The following is a 13,026-nucleotide window of genomic DNA, read 5'->3' as shown; positions in this document are numbered from 1 at the left end:
TCCCGAGACATCCTCAGAAGCAGGGCAGTAGCCACTGTGCTTCCTGTACAGCCTGTAGAACCATGAGCCAATTAAACCTCTCTTCTTTATAAACTACTTAGTCTCGGTTATTTCTTTATAGCACTGAGAGAACAAACTAATAGAGTCAGTAACTTAAAAGTTACCAAACTGATGTTAGAATAACTAGTTGCTGCCCAAGGGTAAAGAGAAATACTTAAAACCTTACGATATTAATTATATACCCACTTCATATGAACTAAAGAAAAATGAATACCTAATTAAAAATGATTAAACTGTTAATAATACAGTTAATCATAAATAATACAGTTAATAATAAAATGTATTATTACAAAAGATATTAAGCCTCGAGTCATTTGTTTTAAAACAAAAATCGTATCACTACCTTAAATGTTTTATAAAAAGCAGTATCTAATGCTTTCAAAATTTCTTCATCAGGGCGCCACTTCAATTTTCCTCTGAGCCCATGACCTGTCTTGTAAGTTTCTAATGCAATCAAAATATGAAATGGATGTATACAAGCCTAGAAACAAAAAAAAGACAGAAAGTATAAAGAAAATTTTAGCAAAAAGTAGCAATTATGTATATTCGTTAGATTTTTGTTGTTGTAGCTAACAATATTGTGTTACTGTATTTCATACAGAAAAGAGAAAAATGAAAAGGTATTCAACTTACGCTTAAGAGCCATAATACAATTCAGTATGATAAATGTCTCAAAATACCTTAAAAATGCGCTGACTGCATTTCTAAAATTTAGGAGCCACTTTTTCAGTTAGTAGTAGCTAAGAAAGAACACTGATAATGCTTACCTTTTTTAATAGTTTTTCATTACACAGTTTTTCACATACTAAAGATACTTCTGAATTTCCTGGTTCAAGTACTGAATTAGCAGTCATCTTTCCTAGATTCCTTAGTAATGCAGTAAGAGGCATTTCTTGTAACAAAGCCTTCCATACCTATTGCAGTAACATAGGTAGAAATATCAGGAATTGAGGGAAATAAATCAGTATAACATAACTATATCAATAAATATTCATGGCCGGGCGCGGTGGCTCACGCCTGTAATCCCAGCACTTTCGGAGGCCGAGGCGGGTGGATCACGAGGTCAAGAGATCAAGACCATCCCGGTCAACATGGTGAAACCCCGTCTCTACTAAAAATACAAAAAATTAGCTGGACACGGTGGCGTGTGCCTGTAATCCCAGCTACTCAGGAGGCTGAGGCAGGAGAATTGCTTGAACCCAGGAGGCGGAGGTTGCGGTGAGCCGAGATCGCACCATTGCACTCCAGCCTGGGTAACAAGAGCGAAACTCCATCTCAAAAAAAAAAAAAAAAAAAAAAAAAAAAAAAAAAAAAAAAAAAATAAATATTCATAATATAGTCTCTGAGGCTTTCATTTGGGGTGCAGAGTACTTTCACAATGAAAATTTGTCTAAGTCAAAGGCTTATCAAATAAGCTAACTTGTTTTGTATTAGAAAAAGGAAGTGCAGTATATTTTTTGAAGGAAATACATAGATGATTACTTTTTAATTAGCAAGGCAGTAGATTTTCTGGAGTGAAACTAACACAAATGCCACTTACATTACATTGGACATCATGGTAGGTGTTTTAAATAGACATTAATTTCAAGATATATTTTAAATAATTTCTCTTTTTAAAAGAATATATAGTTAACCCAAGTTTATCCTTTTAACACCTACAGTAAATTAATTACTCATGTTTAATCACATGCTGTAACATATAATTCACTCACCTCTTTAGACTTTAAGTGATTTGTTAAAAGATGTTCTCTAACTAATCTGTGTTCTTCTATTAGATGAATGACTTCTAGCTCATCTCTTGTGCGCTTCACTTTCTCTACAGCTTCCAGATATTTTAATAATTTTTCAGTCTCCACAGAGAGTGCTTTTTCTTTATACAATTCATGAACTTCTTTCCAGCCCTTTGTAATATATTTGGTCACAATTGCAAGTCCTTTAACAAGACAAAGAATTGAAAAAGCATGCAGGATTACCAAGTAAAAAAATAGAACATGTTTCCTCAAAATGCATTATATGATCAACATAACTAGATACACAAGAATTAACACCTTTACACTGGGATGCTGCTTTCCATAATATAACAATTAAGCACATGGGTTGAATTAATTTTCTTATTCCATTATTACTATTTAAATATGAGATGCTGGAGTAAAAAACTTTCTGTATCCTGAGTCATTTTATTACAGAGGCTTTTCTTTCTTTTCTTTTAAAAGATACCAGCATTAGAAAGTTTTAGGTCCATAATCTCAGAACAATTCACAAAAGTACAGGTCGATCTAAATTAATACTATATTAATTATATTCACTTGTTTCTCTTTGCTGTTGAATAAAATATACATATTTACAAACAGCAGAAATAAGAAGTGGACAGGTAGGTAAGTTCTTTTACATTGTGTTTTAATAGATGAGAAGTATTACTGGTCCAAAAAAAAAAAAAAAGACAGTAACTTTTTGATTCCTTCCACAATTTCTTCCAATAGAAGAGAAAACAGCTTTTGATTAGGGGTGAGAAAATCTGGGTTCTAGCCTGTACTTTACCAATAAATGGTGATCTTTCTAGGTCTTAGTTTCACCACTTCTGTAAAACAGCAGGGACTGGATTACAAAATTAAAACATCTATGAGGGAAGGGCATATAAAATAAAGAAAGAAAACCAAGACAGTGAGAACAGGTGCCATGACTCATGCCTGTAATCCTAGCACTTTGGGACGCCAAGGCGTCCTGTGGATCACCTGAGGTCTAGGGTTCGAGATCAGTATGCCCAACATGGTGAAACTCTGTCTCTACTAAAAATAAGAAAACTAGTTGGGTATCATGGCACGTGCCTGTAATACCAGCTACTCGGGAAGCTGAGACAGGAGACTCATCTGAACCCAGGAGGCAGAGGTTGCAGTGGGCCAAGATCATGCCACTGTACTCCAGCCTGGGCGACAGAGTGAGACTCTGTCTCAAAAAAAAAAAAAAAAAAAAAAAAAAAAAAAAAACAACCATATGCAATAGAGATAGATAGAGAGTTGCAATAGAGATGCAAAAGAGAGTTGTTAGGATGTGGTGACTGAAGAGAGTATGCCCTGACAAGTGCTGTAGCCATGTATTGACTAATTGCTACCAAAAGAAAAAAATTTACTTTCAAGTGAAGCCAGAATACAGGTTTTTATGTTTTCTGATTTTTAAAGATAATGACAAAAAATTCATTTTTTCCCTACAATATCATATAGGCCATATGAAATACATCTTTTTGCTGATTGAGCCTATAATGTTATTTTGAATTCTAATTTAAATAACTTGATGACAAGTTAACACTAACATGCAGGACCTTTTCAAGTATTGTGATTCTTGCCATGTTCCAGATTTTGGTACAAAATCATCTTAAATGAGTAAATGTTTCATGTGAGTATATCTTCTATTTTGCTTTTCCAGTGAAAATAAAAATTCCTTAAAGCAGGTCTGTCCTACCCAGTTCTGTAATTGTGTTGGCCAATTGTTGAGATGGGTCATGGAAGTGTGAAGCAAGAATGAGACTAAGAGAAAGACCGCCTGTTACTAGTTACATGCAGGACCTTCTCAAGGATTGTGACTCTTGCTATGTTCCAGATTTTGGTACAAAATCATCTAAAAATACCATACCTGATTACTTAAATCACATTTTGACTTGTTTTATCTGTTATAAATACATATTATAGTTTAGGCATTAAAATATTATTAATTCTGTAGCTTAGAGTTTTTCCAAATTTTTAAACTTTGAAACGCTAGGGATTTTCTATGTCCAACATGATATTGCTATTACTAACATGGTTTCAATCATGAGTTCTGCCCTCAACAACTTCAAACTGAAGAATCCTATGTGTGGAAGGAAGTTTATGGGACATCTACTAATTCCTCATTATATAGACCAAGAAAACAAAGCACAGAAAATTATTTTCACAAGTTCAGAAACTAATTGGTCCAATTAGAACTAGTAACAGGCGGTCTTTCTCTTAGTCTAGTTCTCGCTTCACACTTCCATGACCCATCTCAACAAACAAATAAATAAAGCTGGATGCCTAAGTCCTTCTTACGTTGATCAAATGTTTGGATCAAAAATTTAAACGTAGAAAATAATGTTTCTTAACCATGAAAATGTTAGGAAGAAACCATAGGTACGTATTTTAGGTCAGAAAAGGCCTTTCTAATCCTAACACAAAACATAAACCTATGAAGACATGGATACGTTTCATTACATTAAAATTCCAAACTTGCCGGGCGCGGTGGCTCACGCCTGTAATCCCAGCACTTTGGGAGGCCGAGGCGGGTGGATCACGAGGTCAAGAGATCGAGACCATCCTGGTCAACATGGTGAAACCCCGTCTCTACTAAAAATACAAAAAATCAGCTGGGCACGGTGGCGCGTGCCTGTAATCCCAGCTACTCAGGAGGCTGAGGCAGGAGAATTGCCTGAACCCAGGAGGCGGAGGTTGCGGCGAGCCGAGACTGTGCCATTGCACTCCAGCCTAGGTACCAAGAGCGAAACTCGGTCTCAAAAAATAAAATAAAATAAAATAAAATTCCAAACTTTAGTGTGCCAGAAATGTCCCCCCACCAAAAAAAAAAAGGACAAAGAAAAAAAACGAAGGAAAAATGCATGTAATATATATAAATAATACATTATTAACTCCTGTAATATGAACCCCAAGTTCTTAGAACAGTGTCTATCCATAGTAGTGCTCGATAAATATTTGCTAAGGGCCAGGCATGGTGGTTCACACCTGCAGTCCAAGCACTTTGAGAGGCTGAAGCGGGCGGATTGCCTGAATCAGGAGTTTGAGATCAGCCTGACCAACATGGTGACACTCTGTCTCTACTTAAAATACAAAAATTAGCTGGGCGTGGTGGTAGATGACTATAATCCCAGCTACTTGGGAGGCTGAGGCAGGAAAACTACTTGAACCCAGGAGGTGAAGGTTGCAGTGAGCCTAGATTGTGTCATTGCACTCCAGCCTGGGCAACAAAAGCAAAACTCCATCTCAAAATAAATAAACAAATAAAATAAATAAATATCTGTTGAATGAATAGTGACCACAATCAATAGTTAAAAAGACAGTAACTAAGTGGATAAAAGGCTATGATACAATAGTATAAACTATTTTATATATATGCATATATGTATATTATATATATGTGTATATATATAAAAATCAGCACATGAAAAGATGAGCTTCTGTCCACAAATGTAAATTCAAAGAACAAGATAGAATCTTTCACCATTCTATTGGAAGAGATTAAAAAATAATGACAACAGCCAGTGTTCAAATGTGGGTACACTGATCCCTTTCACAAACTGTTTGTGGATTTAACCATTATGAAAGTCTGTACTCTAGGCAAGTGTTTTCATTGTAGTATTTTTGTAACAGTATAAGAAACCAGAAACAACTGTTGTCAAATAGAGACTAGCTAAATAAATTATAGTCATACAACAGTATATATGCAACTATTTCTACTGACCTGAAAAAAATGGCAATAATATACTTTTTACTGAAACATAGAAGGCATGTAACAAAATTTAGTGAAACATAGTAATATATGTTTAGGAAAAATCTGGAGTAAATTACAACATATCATATACAGCAAGGGTCCTCAACTCCCAGGCTATGTACCAATTACCAGTCCAGGGCCCGTTAGGAACTGGGCCGTACAGCAGGAGGTGAGAAGCAGGTGAGTGAGCTCCACGTCCTGTCAGATCAGTGGCTGGCCATTAGAGTCTCATAGGAGCAAGAACCCTACTGTGAACTGCACATGTGAGGGATCTAGGTGGCATTCTCCTTATGTGAACCTAATGCCTGAGGTGGAATAGTTTCATTCTGAAACCACCCTGCCCTCCCCACTGTTTGTCGAAAAATTTTCTTCCATAAAACCAGTCCCTGGTACCAAAAAGACTGGGGACTGCTGATATGCGGTGATTTCTTTTGAAGGGTAGGACTGCGTCATATGTTTCTGTATCATTCAACTATTTTAAAACATGTAATCTAATAAAAAAATTAAAATAAAATGCTTGTACATATAAATATTTGGAATTTATTGTTTATATTTCATTTGAAAAATTCTACTTGTAGTCAAAAAATGTTAAGTTAAAAATTACTGAAGAGATTCTGTGTATAAAGATATGTGTGGAAGAAGAAAGAGAGAACAGTGTACTTCTATTACATTAGGTGCTAGGACATTTAGTCACAATAATTGTAATAATTGTAAGCTTATTCTCCTTACCCTCCTTTTAATAGATGAAGGTACAGAAACTCAGGTTAAGTTATTTGGCTTAAGGCCACAGAACTGAAATGTGAATCCACCCTTCTGAGTGGATGTCAAAATTTTCAAGTTTCACTTCCGGTGCCAAAAAAAAAAAAAATCTAATTTTGGACATGTTGATTTTTGTGGAAATTCACTTTAATCTTACTTCTGCCCAAGAGTTTTTCTTATTTCTCTCCTTAAAAGGACTAGTAATTACTATGGATCCAAGTAACTTCTCAAAAGTCTCTATCCATAGATACAGAAAAACTGCCCCAAGTTACCATGTCCTCTGACTAACTGCCTGAAGATAATTAACTTCCTGAATTGTTAAGTTCAGCACTATCAGGTAACTGATATAGTGTATGTTTAGGTTCCATAGAAAATACATCCTTGGAAGACAAGATGGGGAGGGAAAAAAGTAATGGGCTAGAGCGGTGGGTACAGCATGGCCATCTGCCACCTACTGGCAAGGAGGTGTTTTGCCTATTCCAACTTTTGATCTTGCCCATCCTGCTTACACAGTCCATAATCACTTGGGTGAGCATTCCAGTTAGGACACTGGCATTTTAAGATTCAGAATATTAACCTACAAAACTGTCATTTGATTCTTGATTATTAATGTCTGGATGGCCTGTGGTAGGTGTGTAATTCCAGGAAGGCATTAAACATATTTGAATGAATGTATGTTTTGAGAATGAAAGGCAAAATATTACATGCTTGTCTTATATTAAATAAAAATGTGCTATTCATTGGATATCCCTTACCCACCCCTCTTCCCAATGATCTTATGCTTACCTTCACTGGAAGGTTTAAGATGTGACAATCTTAACAGATCTTTGTGAGACCAGCCATTTCTCTGTTTATATTTTGTAACTGCCAGAGCAAGGGCCATGCCACCTTTCTCATTGTACCAGTCCGCTATAGCTTTCCGGAGGGCACGTCCCCACATGCCACATTTCATGCTTTCCTTCAGATCTTTCTTAAACTGGATAAAAGTAAAGAGATGGGTAGGAATGCGACAAACTTCAGAAACAGCTTTAAATGCTGCTTGTTTTGTGCTTATGTCAGAGCACTGGGAACAAATGGCAAGTGCAAAGAGCATAGGCTCTTGTTTTGTGGTTCTGCCTTCTTGACTAAATGACTTTATTTCTTGTATCACTTCACATCCTCTGCCATCTTCAATCAATCTAATTAAAGCTTCAGCATTTTCAAGGCCCAACTTCTGTTCTTTGATATAGTAAGTCCCACCTTCAGAACCAAAACATAAGAACCGGTGTAGACGATTCATGTCAGTGACTTGCCATACATATCCATCCTGAGAATTGGCTATCTGCTTCTCATTCAGTGGCTGCATTTGGTTTACAGATTCTTCCATTTTTCCTGTCTTTTAGGAAACCTATCAAAAAGGCAAAATGTTATTACAACTAGATGGGCACAATAAAATTACAAAAGGAAAACAAAATGTAGGTTTATTGAAATGTTATTAATTTAAAAACATCTTTTAAGTTCGATAGTTTTCCCTTACTACAAAATCAATATAAATGTTCTGAAGAAAAATCAGGAAAGGCAGAAAATGAAAGAAAAAAACATATTTGAGTATTTTGAAATGACTACTGATAATATCTTAAGTTTTTAAAGTGTTTTTGTTTTGCATTCATATTTTTATAATCTAAAGAAACTAAAAGTCCTTCACAGCAAACAAACTAGATTATAGCCACTGTGGTGTGATAATCAGAAGCAAATGAGTCACATTTTTGAGATACAGTGTGCTGCTTCAGAGTCTAAGCAGGTAGGTCAGCATGGCCTCTTGAGGCCCACACAGAGAATAAAAGAAGGGAGGGCAGCAACAGTAGCTGACACTAAGAAAGATCGTACTCCTAGAAGAACTGTGTCAACATTTTTTGGCTGCCTATCTAACATTCATTCTTCTCCATTCTCTCTTCTCTTCTTGGCCTCATGTCCTTCAAAGGAGGCTATAGGTCCTTCCCTAGCCCCAAGGGATGGATCTTTATTGCTCTAAGCCAGGGGTTCACAAACTCAGTGTACATCAAAATTACCTGAAGTACTAATTGAAACACAGATTGGTGGGTCAGCACCCTCTCAGGCACTACCCAGTGTTTCTTTCATAATTCAGTAGGTTTGCAGTGAGGGCTAAGCGTGTATACTTATCACAAGTTCCCGGGTGATGCTGCTGCTGCTGGACCCAGGCCCAATAATCATGGTGCTCTCCTTGCCACATGACTGGTATAGGCAGTTGGGCATCTGTTATCACTCTGGCCAGTATGACATGAGAAATCAGCTGAGAACACTTTTGAGGTTTTCTTCATTCTTAAAAGTGGGCTAAGGCTCTTAAGAAGAATGTTCCTTTTCCTGCCTTCTGACATTTTCATTTGCAAGTGATGCCTGGAGTGTTAACAACCATCTTGAGACCTTGAGAGAAGCCAGTTTAAGAGGACACACCAATATATAAAGACGGCAGAATGGAAAAAAACAGAAAGAACCTGGGTCCTTAATATCACTGAGTTACCTGAAACTGCCCTGCTTATAAATTTATTATGTCATAAATGTATACTTATTGTTTAAACCATTTTTAGGTTTACTGTTTTATGTTATCTGTAACTACCCTCTCTACTGCTTCCATTTTCTGTAAAACTCCTAGAACGATCTGTCTGCAAATAATATCCCTCTTTATCCTTCTAATGGAGGAACCACAACTGTCACTTCTTCATCAGTCCACCTCTGTTCTTACTACAGTATCGCTGTTTATTGAGGTCCTTCAATCTATCATGTTATTTCGGTGTACTGGGCTTCTGTCCATGGCAAACAAAACAGCACAACTAACAAAAACTTCAACCAGCATTTACTGAATACATACTATGTATAAGATATGAAGGCAATTTCTCTGCCATTAAAGAGACTAAAAAATAATTTGTTCTCCTGCTCTCGGGGAAATCACATTCATCTGCAGAGATAGAATCACAATGCAAACTGTAATGAAGTGCTGTAGTAGAAAAGTATTATGAGTGAGCAAGGGAGTATAAAATAATATTGTCTCAATAATCCAGAAAGATTTGTGCAGAGAAGGTGAACTGTGATTAAGTGCTGTAGTAGAAAAGTGAGTGAGCAAGGGAGTAAATAATACTGTCTAAATAATCCAGAAAGATTTGAGCAGAGAAGGCCAACAAAAAAACTGATAAATTTAGGGAAGGCACTCCAGGAAGAGGTTTCTGAAAACCTGGTCTGTCTTTATATTCTAGAAAAGAAATTGTTTAAGCTTCCTGCAGAGCCATAAAGATGTGTTGACAGATATGGTCATAATTTAAAGAGGAACACAAGGTAAAAGAGGTTTTTTTTTTTTTTGAAGATCATCCTTACTTGAGCATATTTATATATTGTGAAGAAGACTAAGGATGGAATCTTGGTGAATATTAACAAGTAAGAGCTAAGGAAAGAAGGGCCTTTTAAAGAGAGATGGAAAAGGAGGTGCACAGAGTTGAAAAAAACCGAGAATACAGTATAGAATATTTATAGAATATAAACAGAGAATATAGTATCATGGACCACAAGGAAGAGAACTTCAAGAAGTGAGTGGTTGGTAATGTCAAATGGTCAGAGGACAAGTAAATAAAGGGCTAGAAAATGACCATTGGATTTAGCAAACAGGAGTGACTAGTGAGAGCAACTGGAGTAGGGTGGTACAAGAAGTAGCTTGATTACAGTGAGATCAGGAGGATGTGCAATGAGGAAGAAACTTCACAGCTAGACTACTCTTTTGTAGACACATACTTCAAAACTACGAAGGAAAGTAAGAGAGAGGATGGGACATAGAGGAAAATCTTTTTACCTTTTTCAATGGGAAGAAGCTAAGCTTGAATGATTCAATTTGGAGAGTTGAAGATACAGAAGAGAAGGGGGATAACTGAAGGAATTAGATTCCTGAAAGAAATGAGGCATAATGAGCTTAGAGCATCCAGGTTGAGACTGGCCTACTGACAGCAAAAGATGTATTTCCTTTATCTTTTAAGGGTAAAGAGTATAGGTAAAGATAGATTTGAGGGAGTGAGGGATAAGGAAATTGAAGACATTCCCCTCTGACAGGAGACGTAGAATGCCAAATGGTTAAGTAGAGAAGTTTGGTAGATGGGGAGGAGTGAAAGACTGGGTCTCAGAGAGGGGAACACATAGTGGTGTGGGGGGATAAGTGCATGGGAGAATGGAGAGCCTCACATTTTGAATGTGACTGAGGAGGACAGTGATCTGAACTGTGCTAGGAATATTAGTGTCAATATTCCAAACAAGACTCTACATTAGTTGTTAGAAACAAATTAATACTTACTGAATACAGCATAGGCTGAAATTCCTGGATGCCTCTTCTCCTATTTATTATTATCCTCTTTTCAATTTGGCTTTTATCTCTACCTTTCGATCCAAAACACTTTAAGAAGACTAACATGCTTCTCAAAGGCTGACACCTTAATTGCGAATTCCAGTAGAAAATGTTATCTTTTTCTGTACATTGCAAAGACCTTGCTAGTCTCTCCCTTAGCTTTCATAAAAACAGTCTCTGGTGGCACTCCAACTTATCTATTTCTGCTTATTAGTTATATTTGTTAGATGAGTAACATTAAAATGTCTAATATCAGATAATTCCACTATACCACCTTTCCTGCACTGAGGAGCAGCTGGTGGGATTTAAAAGGTCCCAAATTAAATCTCAAAATTTCCTGTCCCCTCAAATTCTTTTCCTTGTATTATTCATTGTGACCACATGCAGCTGCATTATTGGTTCCCTTGAGAGCAGAAACCAAGTCTTATCATTTTTCTCTTTTGTATTGCTTTTATGTAATTAGTAATACACACTTAAAGTCCAGTATCATTGAAGTTGACTTTCTGAACCATTTGCCAAAGAATTACGCATAACTGGTTTCTCTTTCCCATAGCATGTTTATTTTGAAAATAAAAGCCTCAATATGTGTAATGTAAAATGTAATACAAGTTTTTAAGGTAAATTCTGTAATCAGAATAAAATAATAAATGTACTATATGCAGGTAGTGAAAATATAATGAAGAAAAAATAAAGTACTAAAAAAAGTAATGAATACTGGGTAAAAATGTCATCTAAGAATAATATTTCTGTTTTTCTAATATATTTAATATTAGGTATTCAAGTACTTTTCTAGAGCAAGCAGCAAAATGAACTTTTAAATCTATGAAGGCTGTCTCAGAGGTAATCTATAAGTGTAATCCTTATAATCCCTATTACAAGAAAAAAAGTTACTTATTCATGGACTCTTCCTTTCATATATTATGATATAAATGATAACCCTGAGGACATACCCTTTCAGTGTTTCTGCAGCAGAAACTGCTTAGCTTTTCCTGTGCTTCTGTGACTGTACTTTCCAGAGTGCAACACAAAACAGTTGAACAGATAACATTATTAGCAGCCAGGGCACCTTTCTACTTGATCATATAAATTTACCAGGGTCATATTCATATTTTAAAAATGAAAGATGAAAAACAGAATGGTAACAAGTCCCAAGCTACTCTCCTTCTTGTCACTGAGTGTGATATACAAATACACTTAAAATTTGGCTAAGTGATGTGATACTGTGGCATCTTATAAGAAAGAGGATCTGGTCTTTGTACATAGTTCCCAGTAGAAAGTTTCAAAAAGCTGTGGAATTTCCTGAGAAACAGGATTGTCTGTGTTACATTAATGAGGTGACATAGGCCCCTAGGGAGCTTCAGGATGGGGGCTAGTCACTAGAAAGACCAACCATATGTTTAGAGGAATAAACTGGTCAGGACAATTTTCTAGGAAAAGAAGAAGACTTTGAGTTTAAGTTCAGTCATGTAGCTAATGATTTAATCAATAATGCCCATGTAATGAAACCTCATAAAAACTCTGTTCATCAATGCTCAGTGGAGCATCCTTGGTGAACAAACACTGATGTGCTGGGAAGGTGATATGCCCACATTTCACAAGGATGGCATGAAGTTCAGCATACTTCCCTTGCCCCAGACCTTGCCAAATGTGTCTACTTCCTGTTTGGCTGTTCCTGAGTTGTGTCCCTTATAATAAAACTGTAATTCCAAGTAGAGCACTTTCAGTGAGTTACATGAGTCAATGTAGTGAATTATCAGCCTCGAGGGGATCATGGGAAGTCCTGACTTTGTAGCTCGCAAGGCAGAAGTGTGAGTAGCCTGGGGACTCCACCTGCAGCTGGTGTCCCAATTAACAGCATTCTTAGTGGGGACCTTGTCTTTCAATTTACGGGATCTGATACCAACCCTGGGTAGTTAGTGTCAGAACTAAATGGAAGTGGAGGACACCCACCTGGTACTACAGAATTAGTGTTGGAACACACACACCAAAGGCAAAAGTGACGAAAAAAAAGATTAACTGCACTTATCAAAATTTGAAACATCTGTTTCCAAGGACACCATCAAGAAAGTGAAATGACAACCCAAGAACAGAGAAAATATTTGGAAATCATACATATGATAAGGGACTTGTATCTAGACTATATTAAGAACACTCAGAACTTAATAATAAAGTGATAAATAACCCAAGTAAAAATAGCCAAAAGATGTGAACAAATATTACTCCAAAGAAATACAAATGGGCAAAGAATCTGAAAAGGTGTTTTTCCAAAGATTATCAAATGGTCAATAAACAAAAAGATGATGAACATCGTTAGTCAT

At 36.4% G+C, this 13,026-nt stretch overlaps 1 protein-coding gene across 4 annotated transcripts in view; it reads right to left on the bottom strand.

The window, feature by feature from the left end:
- The window catches only part of RO60 (Ro60, Y RNA binding protein), a 31,243-nt gene that overhangs the window by 14,585 nt on the left and 3,632 nt on the right, over nt 1-13,026 (bottom strand). For all 4 annotated transcript variants that reach the window (XM_012444552.3, XM_012444549.2, XM_012444550.2 and 1 more), the window contains exons 2-5: nt 7,117-7,717; nt 1,773-1,993; nt 828-974; nt 404-541 (exon numbers count right to left, since the gene is read on the bottom strand). In XM_012444552.3, coding sequence (XP_012299975.1) covers nt 404-541; nt 828-974; nt 1,773-1,993; nt 7,117-7,696 — 1,086 coding nt within the window. In that variant the 5' untranslated portion in view covers nt 7,697-7,717. The remainder of the gene's footprint in view (nt 1-403; nt 542-827; nt 975-1,772; nt 1,994-7,116; nt 7,718-13,026) is intronic.

Source organism: Aotus nancymaae, unplaced genomic scaffold (genome assembly GCF_030222135.1).
Source record: "Aotus nancymaae isolate 86718 unplaced genomic scaffold, 86718_ANA_hifiasm-v0.15.2.pri h1tg000108l, whole genome shotgun sequence".
Taxonomy (NCBI): Eukaryota; Metazoa; Chordata; class Mammalia; order Primates; family Aotidae; genus Aotus; species Aotus nancymaae.
The sequence above is the reverse complement of the archived record's forward strand: the minus strand, read 5'-3'. Positions and strand labels throughout refer to the sequence as shown.